The following is a 17930-nucleotide window of genomic DNA, read 5'->3' on the forward strand; positions in this document are numbered from 1 at the left end:
ACAAACCTGTTTCATTACCTCTCCCAATTCTTTCCAATGCCATTCAAAAATAAATCACAGCAGATGGACATCTAATTCAGCCAGTGCCCAAAAGAACTACACACGTGCAGGCCAAGATAATACACTTAATTAGTGAAAAGCTCAATTTAGTATACTTGAGAGTATTAATTTCCCATTGTCAGCTTCACCAGTCCTGGCTTACTGCCCTAAAATCTCACAGCAAGTAGCAAAGCACAGCTAGTATTCATAGATGCAAAAATCAGTCGCACAGGAAATCTCTATTTGTTTAAAAATTCATGACTCACTATTTCTGCCACTGCTGCCTTTCCTTTCTGTTTCTCTTTTTCCAATTCATCTTTGGCTTCTTTCAAAGATTCAGTGCTTTTTGACAATTTGTCTTTGATAACTTCAAGTTCCTTTAATAGAGTATCTTTTTCCAACTTCATCTTCTGCAAATCCTCTGTCACCGCTTGCAGCCTTCCATCCAGTTCCTTGTGACGTCTGTCTGAATCTTGATGTAATTTCTCAATATCCAATTTCAGTCTTCCATTTTCTTCTTCTTGCTTCAATATCTGCTTGTTCGCTTCTTCCAGGCTATCACATTTCTTTTGTAGATCTAATTTGGTACTAGATATTCTGTACAGGGGGGGGGGGGGAATAAAACTCAAAAATAGTTCAACACTAAACTGCAGCATGAGCCAACATTCACACATAAAATATAACAAGTGGGTCACATGTGTTATCCCTTAAATAACTAATGTTTTAAGCTTTATTTTCATCTCCTGGTAGCTAAATGATATGCTGGCAGCACCAATAAACTATATATTATGAGTTGAAATGCAAATTCTAGAATGAAGAGCCATTTTGATTCAACTCTTTTCCATTTAGAAATACACAAACTCTTCCATAACTCTCCCCCCATTTTGTGGAACAGCCGTCCTGATGAGATATTACCGAGGCTCGCTATCTGAACTTTTCAGAAACAATTCAAGACATTTTTTTTCAATAAGCTTTTCAAATTGGCTTTTTTTAAAAAAATCTCCCTTATGTGCCCATTTTTTATTGTCTTTAAGGTGAAGTTGCTTTTTGTACTGCTTTTAAAACTATTTTTAGCTGTTTTGTGGTATATTGAGAAACATGTAAAAGGAAATTCATAAATAGATAAGTATTAAAATGCAGGTCTGCTTGGTCAGTTGTGTGAATTTCAACTAATCTTATTTGTATTCTTGTTGCTTATTCAAAACAATTTATTCATAAAACTTGGTACAAATAGTGAAAGCAGTTTATCATTGACATATCAATAGATCTGAATTATCTGATGAGGACAAACCAATAACAAATCCCTGCACTGCACTTGTGGAGAGCACAGCTCAGGAGCAGAGCATGTGTTTTGCACATATAAATGCCTAGGATTAATTCATGGCATCTTATAAAATGATTTTTGGTAGAAGCGCTGACAAATACATGTCTGAGGCCTTGGAGAGTCTCTGCCAATCAGAATAGGCAAAACGGAACTCGGTAGGCCAGTGGTACGGTTCACTGGACCACCACTGACCATCACTGGAAGGACATGTGTTACTGTGATGTGTCTAAGTAACTGTGGCATAAACAGAGACACCATAATGCATCTTGATCAGATGAGCAAAGCATACAGTTAGTTGTGCTGGCAGCTGGCAGCAGCAGGAGGGAGAAATGTTTCCTGCTAAAATGCAGGGCATGTGAGTTAAGGGAGCAAAAATATGTGCCGTTTCTAGCTTTCTGCACTTAAATCTCCAACCCTGCTATAATCCCAAGGTGGGGGTGAGGGAAAAGAAGAAGCATTCTGCAACAAAAATGCTTGGGGTACCCATAACACTTCAATCCAAAGTTGGAACGTAGTATGTTTTAAGATATTTAGCATACATTTCTCTTTCTCTGTCTAGTTGTTTGGTCAGTTCTGCAGCCTTCAGACTTAAGTCTGTGCATTGTTGCCTTTGCTCCTGTAGCTCCTGAAGTGCCTTTTCCTTACTTCCCATGACTTCAAGAATGTCAGATTCAAGTTTCTGAAATGGAAGATTTCAGAAGGTTAACATTTTTCACAAAATAAACTGCCACAATTTTAAGAAGTTTTTTAAAAAATAAATAAAATAAATTCCCATTCTTCTAAGTAAGCAGAGGGCAAGACTTGTTATCTTGTATAGCATATACACATGATATTTTAACGGCATGGTCTCTTTTCTTTAATCCCCCCAGTAACAGATAGAAACGAATTCAAAACCTTTCCCCACATTTAAGAAGAAGACCACAAATATTCAAAGAAATTGCCACTTTCGAGATTACTTGGGTAAGATCCTTACATACAATCCAAATATTTATCCTTAAGCAACATATCCTGCTTAAACCTGAACTTGACTTTGATCAACACCTCAGTCTCACTCACTAAAACACACTGCAGAGCAGGATATCATCTCTGCTATGTGATGTTTAGGAATCAAATATGCCTCACCCACACTGACAGTCCAGCTGTGGCACTCAATGAATAATAATAATGAAGTTACACCCAAAATGCTACTTCTGAAAAATATTCACCCTCCCCCTTCTGTCCATTTGTTCTGAAAAGAAATTGTGTTTTTATTTTGACAGATGTTGTTCCACACATATTTCAGGGAAGCTTACACAAATATTGTGATTAAATGTGAACTTGCAATTGTTATTAAAAGTGCTGTTTTTAAAACTTTGCTTTCAAAGAGGCAGTCAAATGTCAAATAACCTCCAAACTCTAGTCCTTTACTGTTGTAAAGGCAAGTACATTACTGAAGCAGTGCTACTCACTGGCTTTTGTGCCATAGCATTTTTAGGAAACCTTCATTTTCCCCCTACATCCCTTACAATTTGGAGACCTTTTCTTTTCTTTTTCCCCTTCCTTTTCTTTTTCTTTGTTCTACATTTGGTGGCCATTGAATCAGGTGAATAAAAAGTTGATCCTACCTTCAAAGCAATTCTCCACTCATACCATCCTCACTTTGCCAATGTTGATAATGCACGTATCATATATGCAGCATATGAACAAATAATAATAATAAAAAGGTTCCTAGATGCTAACCTTATGCTGACCTTCCAGTTCTTCATTTTTCTGCTCTAAATGAAGATGCTTTTCTTTGTACTCTTTAAGATTGGCTTCCAGCTGAGTACAGAATTCTTGTTTGTCATGCAGCTTAGCAGTAATCTGATCCAACTGTGTACTGACCTTATTTAGCTCCTTTTAATAAACATTGAAAAGGGTAATTTTTAGAGAATCCCTGTAACTGTCACACATGTTTAACAGCAAAAAAAAAATATTACTTTGCAGCTGAAAGCCCTTAACTAATTCATTTTTAAAGTATTAATTATTATTATTAAAATTTCCATACTGCCCTTCATCCGAAAATCACCGAGCAGTTTACAATATAAAAACACAAAAATGCATATAAAAAAATACTTCTTCTTCAAGTTTAAGAGGCCATAAATTGTTTCATTAGCCAATATGCATCAAGGAAAATTCATTCCCAGCTGAAAAATATGGGCTAGGACCCAAAGAACTGCTTAATTTTCTTCATGAGCCACCCAGAGAACTCCATTATGGGATAGATATATAAATACAACAAACAAATAAAAAAGAAGTATTAATTTCTGAATTTTACACCCACCCACACATTCATTAGCTGACTGACATTCCCACAGTGGCTTCAGACAATCCTAAAAAGTTGTGTGAATCGAGTCAAATCTGACCCATTTTCTTCCACTACAGTTCATTCACAATTGTAGTAAGTCATGTATGCATCTCCCTTCATATTTCAGTAAAAAAAATAGCTTAACAATATTGTTTTAGCAATTTCAACCATAGAGGTCATCACAGAGTTATATTATTATATACAAGATTTCCCCAAGTGATCTGGTTTTAAGCATATCAGATTATCATTGTTAATCATGAAGGCATTTTACATGACATTGTTGTTTCTCTCACCTGCTGTTTATCTTGTAATGCATTCTGGGCAGTGTCCAAGTGATTCTGGAGATCTGCTCTTTGAGCAGCTTTTGCTGCTTCTGCTGATAGAAGCAATTCAGTCTTTGCTTTTACCTGACAGAAAATTAAGCAAGTGCTTCAGTGTCAATCACTAATATTACAACAACTGCAGTTTCTTTAAACTACTTTTATTTTCCTGAGGTAAGCAGTTTACTAAGTATTCTGATACCAATTAAATCAATTATTCTTCCAAAAGATGCCACTGAAACAGAATTCATCACAGCAATTCAACTGTTCATCAATTCAGGGAAAAGCCACAATTCATCAGTTTAATTCCAAAAATGGATTGCCAGTTGTGAGTATTTTTGAAGAACTTTCCAAACGTACCTTAGTTTTTCTGAGTTTTAAACTGACTTTTAACACAGAAATGATTTAAAATTTCATAGATTCTTTTCTAAGCCTATTTTCAATTCAAAACAGAGCTAAACCAACATTCCTCCAGTATAGCATTTTTTCAGTTCCAGCGGCTGGTACAAAAAAGAAGCCCATAGAACTAACCAAACTCTGGAGAGCTTCTAACCCACAAAGCCAATAACATAAAGCAAAGTCTTTTATTACTCTGGCTCTATGTTTTCTAACCCTCTTTAGCGTATAGCAAGACAATAAAGAGACAATAATAATACTTCCTCCAACCTGCCTTGGTGTTCAATGCAAATGTAATTTGCAGGTAAATTACATGGTTCAGCAATATCGCCAGATTCAAGTCAACTACGCTTGCTGTTCATGCAAATCTTTGCTTCATTAACTATAGCAGAACTGATAGCCCCAAGCTAGCTCCTGTCATCCAGAAACGTGAAAATATTTGCTTTGAGAGATCTTTTAAAAGAAAAGAGCTTCCAAAACAAACTGACAAAACATTGCGGCAAGGTGCAAACCAAAAGGTGGGCAATGGCAATGCACAGGTGAGGAAAGAGGAAAAGGTAGGAACAGCTGGATGAGCAAATCAGAGCTCAAAAGCTATTTGAATTCTGATTAGCACTAAGGTCACATCCTTGCCATGTATTTAAAGCACATAGCATCTCTCAAAGAATCGTGCCAACTGTAGTTTAACTGATGAAGAGCAAACAACTGCAACATGCAAGTTACACAGTTACAAACTTTTTTTTAAAAAAATAGCGATGTTTGCATGGATACTGGTTTAATTTCAGGGAATTACAGAGGCAAATTTCTGAAGGTGATCAAGATAGATTGCTGTCACCAGGCTTACTGAAATTAAACTAGTATCCCTGCCCCTCATATATTTTGATTCGCATGCAGCATAAAATTAAATTACCTGCAAATCAAGTTGTATTACTTTTTCTTTGCTTTCACTTAGCTGAATATTTAGTTCACTTATAGTTGCCTCTAAGGAGAGAACGCGGTCTTGAGAGGCTCTTAGATGCGCTTTCTGCTCCTGTACTTGCTCATGCAAATTCTCTAGGGCCTGTTTATGACTTTCTGACTGGTTTTTCAGTTTTTCCGTCAGCTGAGTAACCTATAAAGAAAACAAAAGGATAATCAGAACAGGGAAACTTACAAAAATATATTGTCTACTCTATAATATGAAGACCAACGCTGACCGTTGGCCGCTCTTTTATAATTTTAGTAGGATAAGCACTACTATAGACTTCACACGTTTACCCTGCTATTACTAGAATCAAGTGCAAATTAAAGGCCGCAAAACCAATTTATAAAATTTAAGCATCAAAAGGGTAAGGGGTAAGGAAGTTGACTCAGAAGGGTCTATCTGATTATAGCCCTCCTATTAAGCTCTTTTTGAGTTCTTGGTGGAAGCTCAACTTTTGGTTGATTCCTACAAAGAAAGTCATTTTATATACACACCATACATTGGCTCTTCTCCCTAGAGGTCTGCCACACTTTGGCTCTCCATGGAGTTCTTGTGTTAACAAGAATATGAAACTGGTCGACTGTTGCAGCAAGAATAATCTTCCTTCTCCCTCTGGCAAAACATTTGTGGATTATGGACTACCATCCACTGTTTGGGCTGCTGAGGGTTTCAAGCCTTTGCCTACAGAGACACCTGAACCTCCTGATGGCATATATCAATTGCCACCTTTCTACACGTACCATGGAGATCTGTACTAAAGAAGGTGTTGGCATCTCTTCCTATTTTGCACTATGCCTAAGAAAGGATGTGAACCAAGGTGGGTGATATAATGGTATTGTTAAATGGTGTCATTTAGCCTTCACCAGGCTTTGACTGATGCCTTCCATGCATAACTAATCTGGGGGCATCTTCAGCAAGCACAATCAGGGCAGTCTTATTGCATGAATGCTATAAGGAGTGGCCTTCAGTGTTGCTAGGTTCTCTCTTATTTCTACTGACATTATTTTGCTTTCTACTTTGCTGCTACGGGAGCACAGGACTCTGACAATGTTATGCTAATTTGGCTACAGTATGCTGGTGTAGCAGTATGGGAAAAGATTGTATCAGTGTATCCACAAACAACATACTCAAGTATTTATCTTACATATACATTAGAAGGCGAAAGCATCATCTAACAGTGAATCAGATTATCACATCCAATGTGAAAATAATATGTTTAAACTACAAAATATCAGCAAGATGGGTGTCGGCACTCTATAGTATGGATAGGGCTAATATATCATTGTATGTACTGAACTATTTTTCACATATTCAAGAGTATTAAAATAACAAATTTACAAGGAAAAAAACAAGAGTCTGATCTTTTAAATGCCTAAACATTCTTTCTATTTATTTTTACTATTTCAGTCGTGACACACTTTGTGAATCGAACAGAAAAGCAACAGCTCTTTTTAAACGAACCCAGAATTCTACCTTAGAAATCTTACCTGTTCTTGCAAAGTGTGGTTCTTTTCTTGTAGCTGGTTAAGAACAGCAGTTTCTCCTTCACCGGCTTGAATTTTGGCATACAAATCCTCCCTTTCCTTTTCCAACAGGGTGATATTCTCCTTACTCTTTTGCAACAGGGCTTCAAGATTTTGGATTTTTTGATCTTTATCCCCAATCTGACGAAGCACTTGCTCCAAATCATTCTTGAGGGCGGCAAGAGAATAAAAGAGTTCAATTAATTATAACACATTTCTATTTACTTACTTACTTACTGTATTTTGATATTGCCATTTAACCATAATGGCTCCTGGCACAGTTTGCAGTAAGAACATATTAAAATGATTAAAGTCTAAAAAACAATACGTAACAGGCAACAAACCTACCCAGAGAGCCACAACAGAAGGACAATCAAAACAGTTTCAAAATGAGCAAAACACAAAACAGAATTTACTGAATCTAATACCTGACCACCCCCACCCCCCAAAAAGCGACAAGTTTTCAGTCCCTGCACTCAAAAACTGCCAAACCTTCAAAGAGGTGAAGTTCGAAAAAGCAGCCCTTCCCTGACAACGACTGCTAGCTAAGGACAACCAGATGTCCACAACTGATGATACCTCGAACAGGGCCTCATTGGAAGATCTACTACTCCCTGAAATACACAGGACCCAGATCATTTATGGATTTAAAAGTTAAGACCCATAGCTTGGATTGGGCCTCAGAAATCTAGCAGCCAATGAAGATAACTTCAGCACAGATTTTATATGGTTGACATATCATTATACCATCAGCAGATGAACATCAAAACTCTGAACCTGTTGAGGTTTTCAGTCCATCAGCTGTAATGCTTTTTTAAACTGGGGTGTCATTAATCCAATGTAAAAGTCACTGAAGCATGAATAAATGACAGGAGTAAAATCCTTGTTTTTTTGTAGTGGGCTCACCTGGTGCATCAGAGGAAATTGATATTGCCACCTCTTGTACCTACTGCCAACATGATCTTTTTTTCTAGGAGCATGAGCTCTCTTACCTGGGCTTCTCGCAGCTTTGCTGTCGTGCTTTGCTGAAGATTCTGTTGCTCCTGGTGCTGCTGTTTCATTTTATCTAACTGATGCTGCAATTCAGTTGCATTTGCTGCTTTCTCCTTTAGCTTAGAAAAATAGTCACAGACTGTTGACTGAAAACTGATAAGCACAATTCAGTAGTTTAATAGCGTTTATCATTTTGTCTAATACTGAAGCAGTTTACAATAGATACCTTTTAAATGAGTTTAGAAGACATGTATTAGGTTTGTAATAGACAAAATGAAGTATCAGTATTTCACCAGGGAATACTTTTTCTATTCCAAAAGGTGCCAAAGTACAATAAAAGTGTGTAACCTTGCATGGTGCTTTACATCTGGAAATTTGCATGTGAAAAAAAGAAAATGGCTTCTGTTTCATTAATAAGAATTTTGACATAATTAGAATTTTGCATGCTGTGCCTTAGATAACAATAACAATAATCTTCATAGGTTTACTTAAAGCCAGATAGCGACCACTGCCTTAACCCCAGGACAAATCTTGAGGGGGAAGTAAATAATAAAGACCTCTTGTTTAATCAAGGAGGACCAATACTTTGATCCATTAAAAATATATCACCTTACCTACTTTGTATGTCTTCAGATTGGAGAGAGAGGAGAGGGAACAGAATAAGGGATTTTAGAAGGCACAGTTCTTTAGCTAAGACTGAAACCATTCGGATCCCCACCCCACCCCGGTGTAGCTACAACTGAAGCACACAGGACATCCCAAAGAAGTACTGGAAGGGGAGCAGAGGGAAGAGACTGTTGGCAGCATGCAGGATGGACTACTGATCTCAGTTCAAGAGAAAGATGAACCACGGCTCTTTCCACAAATTCCAGAGAGAGATCATCTCACAGAGCCCTGTGAAGGCGATCAGTGCCTGTTCACCCTCTTTGCAGTGGCCAGTTCAATTCTGACTTCCCGTCCTCCTTTATTTTAGTACTGATTAATAATTTGTGTCCTTACTATTTTTTTTCCAAACTGTAAGTGGTCAAGAGACTTCAAAGTCTTCTCTGGATTAATTTGTCAAAGCAACATGCACATTTATAGGGTACTGGCTTATACTTTATTAAAGTTCCAACATTATGATAAAGGATATTCCAGATACCTACTATGGAACATAATTTAAAAGCTAAGCAAGAATTGCATGCTGCTTATAATTCCTACCTGCTCCTCAGCCCGTGAAAGTTTTAGCTGAAGGTCAGCCACCTGCTGTTCCTTGTCCATCAGCTTTTCACTTGACAGTTGTCTCTGCTCTTTTAGCCGGCCATGTGCTTCCCCAAGCTGATGCTCTGTCTCCAGAAGTTTATTGTGCAACTGGAGGGAGAAACTGGTCTCATTATTCTCAAAGAAAATGTTTGGCAGACACTTGGCACTTTATCTTTTAATCTGCTATACTTGCATGCAAACTCTATCAACACATCATGCAGTGGGTAACATGTATATGGTTCACATCACTGGATTGGGAACTGCGCATAAAAAGGCACTGCTTTGGCAATATTTGTTAGGCGGGAGGGACTCAAATCATTTCCTTTCAAGGATACCCCACCTAAAGAATGGGGTCAATTCCATGGCATGTTTTTATTTACTTGTTCATTTTGTATATTCTGCATATATAAGCAGCAATTGATTAGATTTCAATAACTGTGCTGTGTTATCTGTGCTGTGTTAAAGTACACAAAGGAAAGGTGGATAACACCTATAGACTGCTTCTCAAACTTTATCTAAAAAAGAGAAAGGGAATCAGAAAAAAATGGGAACCAACATACCAGACAGAGCTTGGAAATGGATTCGGCACAGAATGAACAAAGTATAATAACAATCAATTTAAAATAAAATCACTATAAGACTTTGCGTTGATGGTATTTTATACCTTGCAAATAATTTTATATTTGTAGTGAACACTAGGCATATTGCCCACATATCTTTGGGGAGTGTTGTAAAACTAAGAATTTCTGGAATCGTGTCTTGGATAACATCAAATAATTAACTGTATATGAGATTCTAAAGAACCCACTGAATATCAACTTACATTAGTTAGAGGACTGTGTTGTTAAGGGGGACATTGAAATGGCCACTATTCTGTTAGCAGCAGTTGGAATGTCAATTTCAGCTTAAGGATATCCTGCTTTGTCAGTGTGGATTTTTTGGGATTTGAGACTTACTTACAAGCTCCAACTTTACTTAATGTGTCAAAGCAAGAGAAAACAATTTATACGAAAATAAGTTAATTGAAATATGGATAACCTTCCTATTTTGGAATGAAAAAGCAGGGGATCATAAGGCCATATTGGTTCTTTGCTTTGGTTTTGTGAATTCACCTTTTTCATGCATTTTCTTTTTCTGTAATAAATATTTGTAATGATAAATGGCAAATATTTTAAAGACACACATACAAAGGCTATGTTTTTATTCAGATGTACAGTTTGTATGTGCACATATGAACTGCATTGCAGGAGGTTGGACTAGATGACCCTTGGCGTCCCTTGCAGAGCGTACAATTCTGTGAGTCTATAAAAAGGATGTCTACAATAAAGAAGCACATAAGACAAGGGAAGCCAACATAGTGCCCTTCAAATGTTGTTGGACTGCAGCTCCGATTATCTCTGCCCACTGACCCTGCTGGCTGTGGCTGGTGGAAGATGAGAGTCCAATAACATCTGGAGGGCACCATGTTGGCTACCCCTGCTACGAAACATTTGTCAGTTGTATAGCTGAGGCAAATACAGATTGCAAGACTTGAGAATGATTCTGTAAGAAATATCTCAAAGAGCCAGAGACAAACAAAGCAACCGCTTTCAAGTTTGAGGCAAGTACAATATCCCAGGGACCAAACATCCTTTCTATCTCTCTTCCATTAGAAACAGCTGGAACAGCACACTTGTCAGTGATTAGGCCTTGCCAACCACACAGTAACACACAATCTATCATGTGTTAACCATTCTCAGATTAAAGAATCAAGGCTTGCAAAATCTAACCTTATTTGAGATTGTCTGATTCTTTTTATTAAATGCCATTTTATCAGGACTATGTTCCTATGAACAGGGCCCACACATTACACCTGTGCTTTAAAGCCTATACTGGCTGTCCTACATCTTTCAACAGCCTTGTATTTAAGCACTAGACGGCAGCTCTGGACAATAAAAATCTGCCTGCAGGCAGCTGAGTTGGTGGGCAGATATGGGATAGTGTGTTCTATCCATCCCCTGAGCCCAGCATAGAAACCAAAAGGGATGTCCAAGGAGGCAAGTCTCCTCCTCCAGGCCCAACACAGCAATACAGACCTCTGTCCCTCTTCTGTCTTTCCCCAGCAAGCTAGATGTTTTTGTGGGATTATTTACAGGGTTGTCTTATAACATGCTGGGTTTATGGATGGATTTTCTAGGAGCAATAAATGAGCTAATAATTTTAAAACACTTTACAAAGGGTTAAACATGAGAAATGCATTTATAGCCTTACAGATTTGTACCAAGAACAGACTCTCCCATCACACTGGATCACACTTCTGAAATTGACCTGCAGTATCACCTTGACTATATTGTCAACAGTTTGATAAACAACTAGAAAGAGGTCTTCTCAGAGGACATTCCCTTTGGAACCTTCCTGAAATACTGTGAAGCCTTTAGTTCCGCCTTTTGAAATCAGAATTACAAAAGGTACTGGGGATTCCAGACTGGTATGATATTATTTTTTAAGTATGTTGGAATGTTTTGTGGTCTACAGGGATAATATTAAGATTCTCCATTATGAAACCTCAAGTCTGGATGGAATGCATCTCTTTGTGATGTTATCACAGAAGAATTTCAGTGAGCTGCACTTCTTTTTCTTGAAATTTATTATTCAGATCGGTATTTCTCCTACAGAAAATCATCTTATTCAAATCCTATTAATTTACAGCACACTCTATGATGATGAAATGAATTTCCAGCTGAACTCATCAGTTAAAGATGCTGTTGCTTTTACTCTTGGTTGCTACAGAGACAACTGCAAGTTCTCCAATCTAAATTCCAAACAGGATGTCAGAATCTTCAGTTCTGGCACATCACCAAAGAACATTATCAACCAATAGACTTCAATCATGCCACAAGAGGTATGTTGCACTAAAAACAGGCACAGCATGAGCACAAGTCTATTACAGGCAATTGGTTAGAAAATGGCAAACTAGCTTTTCTCCCTGGTTGTTTTTTCCTTCCTAAGAAGAACTCGCACACCACCAAAAAGGTACAGATTTGTATAAAATGTCTATATACTACTTTATATTTATAGATGAAAATTTGGAACCAGCTACTCTACACAGAAATGCAATAGACCTGGTTTGGGCATGGAAACTGCCTTGGTTGCGGTTGCAGGGAATGTCTGATCCTGTTAATTCTCCTTGATCTCTCAGCAACCTTCGATATCCATGACCATGGTATCATCCTGGAGTGGCACTGCTTTGTGCTATTTCCAGTCCTATCTGAGAGCCAGAGAACAGTGACTGGGGATTGTCCCCATAGAGCGTTTAATGTGGGCTTCCACAAGAGTTTGTTTTATCCCCCATGCTGTTCAACATCTGTATGAAACTACCAATTGGAATCATCCGAACATTATGAGAGTATTGTCATTAATATACTGATGACACACAGCTCTATTTCTTCTCACATCTGCAAATACAGTGGTATCTCGGGTTACAGACACTTCAGGTTACAGACACTTCAGGTTACAGACTCCGCTAACTCAGAAATATTACCTTGGGTTAAGAACTTTGCTTCAGGATGAAAAAAGAAATCGCACGGCGGCGGCACAGCAGCAGCGGGAGGCCCCATTAGCTAAAGTGGTGCTTCAGGTTAAGAACAGTTTCAGGTTAAGAATGGACCTCCGGAACGAATTAAGTACGTAACCAGAGGTACCACTGTATGGCAGTGGATATGCGGATTGGAGTCTACTGAGGAAATGTAGGGTCCTTACAGAGTGAGGCATTTTGGCTGAAGTGACCCAAACCGTTCACTTCACTTAAAAATTAACTGCTGTTAAACTCTGAACAGTATTTGCCTGGCAAAGCAGCAGCAGTGCAGGCCATCTTCAAGACTACCTAGCCCGCACATTCTGACATAGGCAAAAAGCCGTGCAGGAGTGTTGCTGACCATTCTGCTGCAATGGCAAAGCAGAAGTGGTGCTCCTGGAGTCCCAAACAGAAACGGGTGGGTAGGTGAGTGGCCAGGTGAGAGCATTCAAGTCTGCTCCCTCCCCTCTTCCCATAGCACTGTCAAGGCAAAAGTCTCAGTATGGCTAACAGGCAGGGTTGCCCTGCTCTTACACCACAGACCAAGCAGCCCCCACAACTTGCTTCCACTATAAGCCCCCCTTTCCTCCAATGTGGGTTACCTCAGCTGTGAATTTATGCTTTATTTTGTAATCCACATATGAATATGCATACATACACACACACACACACACACACATATATATATATATATATATATATATATATATTCATTTCTTCTGTGTGAAAAACATTCATCTTACCTGATTTAGTTCATTTTGAAGTTGTAGGCCATGTTGTTCTTTTTCCTCCCTTTGTTGTTGTAGCTGTTTGAACTCGGCCTTGAGGTGTTGGTACTTGGTCTCAGCTTCTGACAATTCTTCCTTAAGTTTCTGACTTCCCTCTCTCCTTTCATCCAATTCTTTCTGTAACCTCTGTAATGAGTCCTCAGATGCAGACAGCCTTGCCTGAAGTTGTTGACAGTCCAAGTCCTTTTGATTAAGGGTTGCTTGCAGATTTTTTTTGCCAAGTAATTCTTCATTTAGACTTTCTTCTAATTGAGTATAACCCAACTCTCTTTTTTTCAACTTTTCTGCCAGACTCTACAGTATTAGATTCATTTAAAATTAAAGTATAGGTTACTCCATTATGCTGTGAAGTTATTCTCAACTAAAATTCTTAAGAAGCGTTGACTGGTATCACGGTACCATTCTTTTACGAGGAGATAAAAAACAAAGTATGCAACAAGTAAGAAGGCCAACTGATTCAGTCTAAAACACATGCATAGTATGCTCTGCTCAGTGAATGAAATCTATGCTACAGGTATGGTTTGTGCTTGTTTCCACACAAGTGCCTTGGAAGTCTCAAAGCTGAGTAATACTCACGTGAAGCTGCTGCTGCTGCTGCAAAAAGGGCCACATCACAGATGAACATTTTACACGGTTGTGGCAGCCCAAGAAAGGTCTGCCACAAATTATAGCAGCTGCACACACAGCTCCCACATGAGCAAACGATTTTTCACTATCTCTATACCTGTTTGTAAACATCACAGCAATGCCATGTATTTCCAAATCTTGGGAGTATGGGAAAGCTGGCATGGATATGAACTCATAATTTCTATCTTTTCTCTCTCCCCAAAATCAAATGCATTCCCCTTTAAATACCAAGGGACAGTATCATGGTCTCTGTTTTCTTGTTGTGTTCTTTTAATAACAGAAAGAAAGAAAAAAGTCAAGGGGCACCTGTACCACTGAATTATTTTACTTCTGCCAGCTTCATCAACTGAGTTCTACACCTCTGAAATTCCAAGGATGCAACGTTGAGAATTTTAGCTAACCACTTGAAAATGCTAGGTTTGGTGTCAATTGACATTCTCAAATAAAGTTAATAGTTTTAGGATTCTTACCTGGTTTTTCTGTGTTAATTCATTAACGGAAGTTTGAAGCTTCTGAAGGTCCCGTACATATACTGCAACCTCCTGTGGTCCTTTGGCAAGTTCAGCTCTTAACTGATTTATAGTAGTCTTAAAAAGAAAAAGAAAAAGGTAGAAGAACAATTCACATATTTGGTTCAGTGTGTGTGTGTGCGTTCCATTAAATATGCTCAGTTTCTTGGTGGTGATCTAAACTAATAAAAACTCAGTTTCATTAGAAACTGAGTTTTTATTAGTTTAGATCACCACCAAGAAACTGAGCATATTTAATTATATCTAGAATCTCTGGAAGAGGATGCTTTGCTCCTGTAGCACTTCTTTCAATTTCTTCAGGATAAGAAGGAAACTTTGTTTCCCATTTTATTGTGGTAACCAGAAACACTTTTTCAGAAAGGAGATGGCAGTGTGCAAATTTTTTTCATAGTTATCTGATATAGATAGATACAGGACAATGTAATGCTATAAAGCTCAAAAGGTTTTACTAACTGATTACTAAATCAGTGTTTAACTTTTACATATGAAATGCAGGTCCCTTATTCTTTTACCACAATAAGTTATTATTTTAAAAAATAAAAGTTAAAAATATTGAGTGTCCTAGGGGCGGGGGCAGCATGTTTACTATCAACACGAGAAAGAGAATTTGGTGACAGAGCTCAGATCCTTGAAAGGTGTGTGTGCATGTATGAACCTATTTTGCATGTGTGTGCACTCAAATGTACTATGGCTACAAAACAGCTACCAGGATGTAGCTCGCGATGAAACTACTGGCTTTCCATAACATAAAAGTATAAGCATTCGCTACAGATAGGGTTACTTTTGGACAACTGGTCCCTTTCCATGGTCCTTTTTTGTGGTTTTACGAAGCAAGTACATCTACTTGTGATAGATGGAATTGGTTTGTCTACATTTTAACACAAGCTTTGCGAGTGGTCAGGTACCCCACTTTGTCTTTGGACAAGCAGTAGCGATTGTAGAGTGCTTCCTAGCTACTACACTTTTTGTATAAGCTCTAGCCCTTTTATTTCTATAACTTAACACCCCATTCTTCAACCCAATGAGGTTCCCAATAAATTCATATAAAGCTACATTTCTTGGCCATGAGGGACTTTGCCACGCCAATCCAAGCTGTCATAATGTATAGGATTAGCTGCTATAATGTGACTTATTATGCCATTTTTGTATTTTCCAGCTGTGTGTTTTATGCTCCACTCGTAGGCTGAACTCAGCAGGATACGGCAGCTGTACTGCTGTTCTGCTCTCCCCCTCCAGACATAATGAGGAGTACAGGACTCTTGTTCCACTGATGTTATATCAAATGAGGTTCTATGTCAAATTTCCAAGTCACTTTTTAAAACTTTGAGGACATGTTTATTTTATTTAAGTAAAAAAGGAGAGTTCATCAGGGGTAGCTCTGAGGTACCGAAGGGGGAAAACCATGCCACGTCCCCCAACACTTCCACCGATGTGACATAATAACCACAGCCTTTAGTTTTTCTTCCTCTGTAATCACACTCTGTGGCATTGTTCATCTACTTACCCGAATATTTTGCTGAATTGTTAAAGTATTTGCAAAAGGTTTGCCGAAATGTCTTTGATTTGCACACAGATACACAGTAAGTTCCCACCTGATGTAATAAGATATTGAAATGATCTTTAGAACTGAACTCAATGTGATAGGCTGGGATTTTTGTTTTTGTTTTTTTTAAAAGGATTACCTCAAGTTCCAAGACCTCCATGAGAAAGCAGCAAAAAAAATATAAAACAGATGGGTGAATGGTGAAAGAAAGCAATGATAAATGCTAGTACCACGTTAAACACAGATTTCATGAATTTCATGGATGTACTTTTAGCAGGGCTAGGCTGCAATTCTGGGGTTAAATACCACTGAATTCAATGGGGTTTACTTCTGAGCGGAAACACAGAGAGCTGCACTATCAGGCTGCAACACCTATGCACACTTACCATTGGACATATTAGGACATACTTCCAAGTAAGCATATATAAGATTAAGTTGCAAGTATTTAGATAACTCTTTGTGGGCAGCACCTTTTCAATTCAGGGACCCAGTCCCACTACAGTTTACATTCTTCGAGTAAAGAGTATTTGTTTTGCTTTTTCATACTGGTTTATGCCCATTATATATCAACGGCAGTCCTCTTTGGGTAAGGAACCCGTTACCCTCCAGATACTGTTGGCAGCCTGACCAATGCTAAGAGACAATGAGAGTTTGAGTCCAACAACATCTGACAAGCCACACGTTTCCAACCCATACTCTCTATCAGTGTTTCCCAACTGGTGGTCTGCAGACCCCAGGGGGTCTGTGGCACCATTCACGTAACTAAAACTACCATAGGTAAAGGTAAAGGGACCCCTGACCATTAGGTCCAGTCGTGGCTAATTCTGGGGTTGCAGTGCTCATCTCGCTTTATTGGCCGAGGGAGCCGGCGTACAGCTTCCGGGTCATGTGGCCAGCATGACTAAGCCACTTCTGGCAAACCAGAGCAGCACACAGAAACACCGTTTACCTTCCTGCCGGAGCGGTACCTATTTATCTACTTGCACTTTGACATGCTTTCGAACTGCTAGGTTGGCAGGAGCAGGGACCATGCAACGGGAGCTCACCCCGTTGCTGGGATTCGAACCGCCGGCCTTCTGATCAGAAAGTCCTAGGCTCTATGGTTTAACCCACAGCGCCACCTACCATAAGAGATATTAAAATTTTCAAAAGTACGGGGTGCATGGCTTAGCTTCTGAAAAACAGGGGGGGCACAATACTTCGCCAATTGGGAACCACTGCCCTATATAATCAAGTTATAAAGCATTTTTAGTATCTAGAATCCAAGAGGAAGATGAGCACAGATGACTAAAAATAACATGTCACAAACACTGAATAAATATGATAAATGCAAAACTAACAATCTAGACAGACAACTTGTTTATAGATTTTCATATAGTTGATCATCACAATCTTAAGCGCTTTTTTTGGTTAAAAAATGAGGTGCCAGTACTCATATATTGATTAAAGTGCCATGGGTGCCAGCAGAAAATGGCTCCAAGGGGGGGGGGGAGGAGAGAGAGAGATATGCCAGTACTCTGTACCAGTGGGTACTGTCACAAAAAAGCCCTGCCTAGAGATACCACCATATAATAATGAGAATAAAAATGATATTGTGAAATGGGAATTCACTTGGAAGTAGCAGTGCACACAGGCTTCCAAAGATGATATGAATTGATAATGATAACAGATTCTAGTAAAGTTTTTTTATAAAAAAAATAGAACAGTAAAGAAAAAACTCAAGAAAGAGCCCTAGATTAATATTTATTTTTACATGAGAAAT

The 17930-nt window shown here is 38.5% G+C and overlaps 1 protein-coding gene and 3 long non-coding RNA genes across 5 annotated transcripts in view; 3 read left to right on the forward strand and 1 right to left on the reverse strand.

The window, feature by feature from the left end:
- Positions 1 to 17930, reverse strand: part of EEA1 (early endosome antigen 1) — a 53846-nt gene that overhangs the window by 20425 nt on the left and 15491 nt on the right. For both annotated transcript variants that reach the window (XM_081926573.1, XM_081926572.1), the window contains 10 exons: positions 14566 to 14682; positions 13424 to 13762; positions 9086 to 9235; positions 7885 to 8004; positions 6857 to 7060; positions 5316 to 5516; positions 3983 to 4096; positions 3083 to 3238; positions 1903 to 2042; positions 306 to 636 (listed from right to left, as the gene is read on the reverse strand). In XM_081926573.1, the coding sequence (XP_081782699.1) occupies positions 306 to 636; positions 1903 to 2042; positions 3083 to 3238; positions 3983 to 4096; positions 5316 to 5516; positions 6857 to 7060; positions 7885 to 8004; positions 9086 to 9235; positions 13424 to 13762; positions 14566 to 14682 (1872 nt within the window). The remainder of the gene's footprint in view (positions 1 to 305; positions 637 to 1902; positions 2043 to 3082; positions 3239 to 3982; positions 4097 to 5315; positions 5517 to 6856; positions 7061 to 7884; positions 8005 to 9085; positions 9236 to 13423; positions 13763 to 14565; positions 14683 to 17930) is intronic.
- On the forward strand, positions 643 to 4331 carry LOC309378500. Its single transcript, XR_014172114.1, has 3 exons — positions 643 to 1718; positions 2233 to 2323; positions 4239 to 4331. It is a non-coding gene; the product is annotated as an uncharacterized lncRNA (long non-coding RNA).
- LOC309378508 lies at positions 6025 to 12008 on the forward strand. Its single transcript, XR_014172122.1, has 2 exons — positions 6025 to 6186; positions 11816 to 12008. It is a non-coding gene; the product is annotated as an uncharacterized lncRNA (long non-coding RNA).
- Positions 12068 to 14564, forward strand: LOC309378502. Its single transcript, XR_014172116.1, has 2 exons — positions 12068 to 12149; positions 14384 to 14564. It is a non-coding gene; the product is annotated as an uncharacterized lncRNA (long non-coding RNA).

The sequence above is a fragment of the Podarcis melisellensis genome (genome assembly GCF_964234715.1).
Source record: "Podarcis melisellensis genome assembly, chromosome: 10".
NCBI classification, from domain to species: domain Eukaryota; kingdom Metazoa; phylum Chordata; class Lepidosauria; order Squamata; family Lacertidae; genus Podarcis; species Podarcis melisellensis.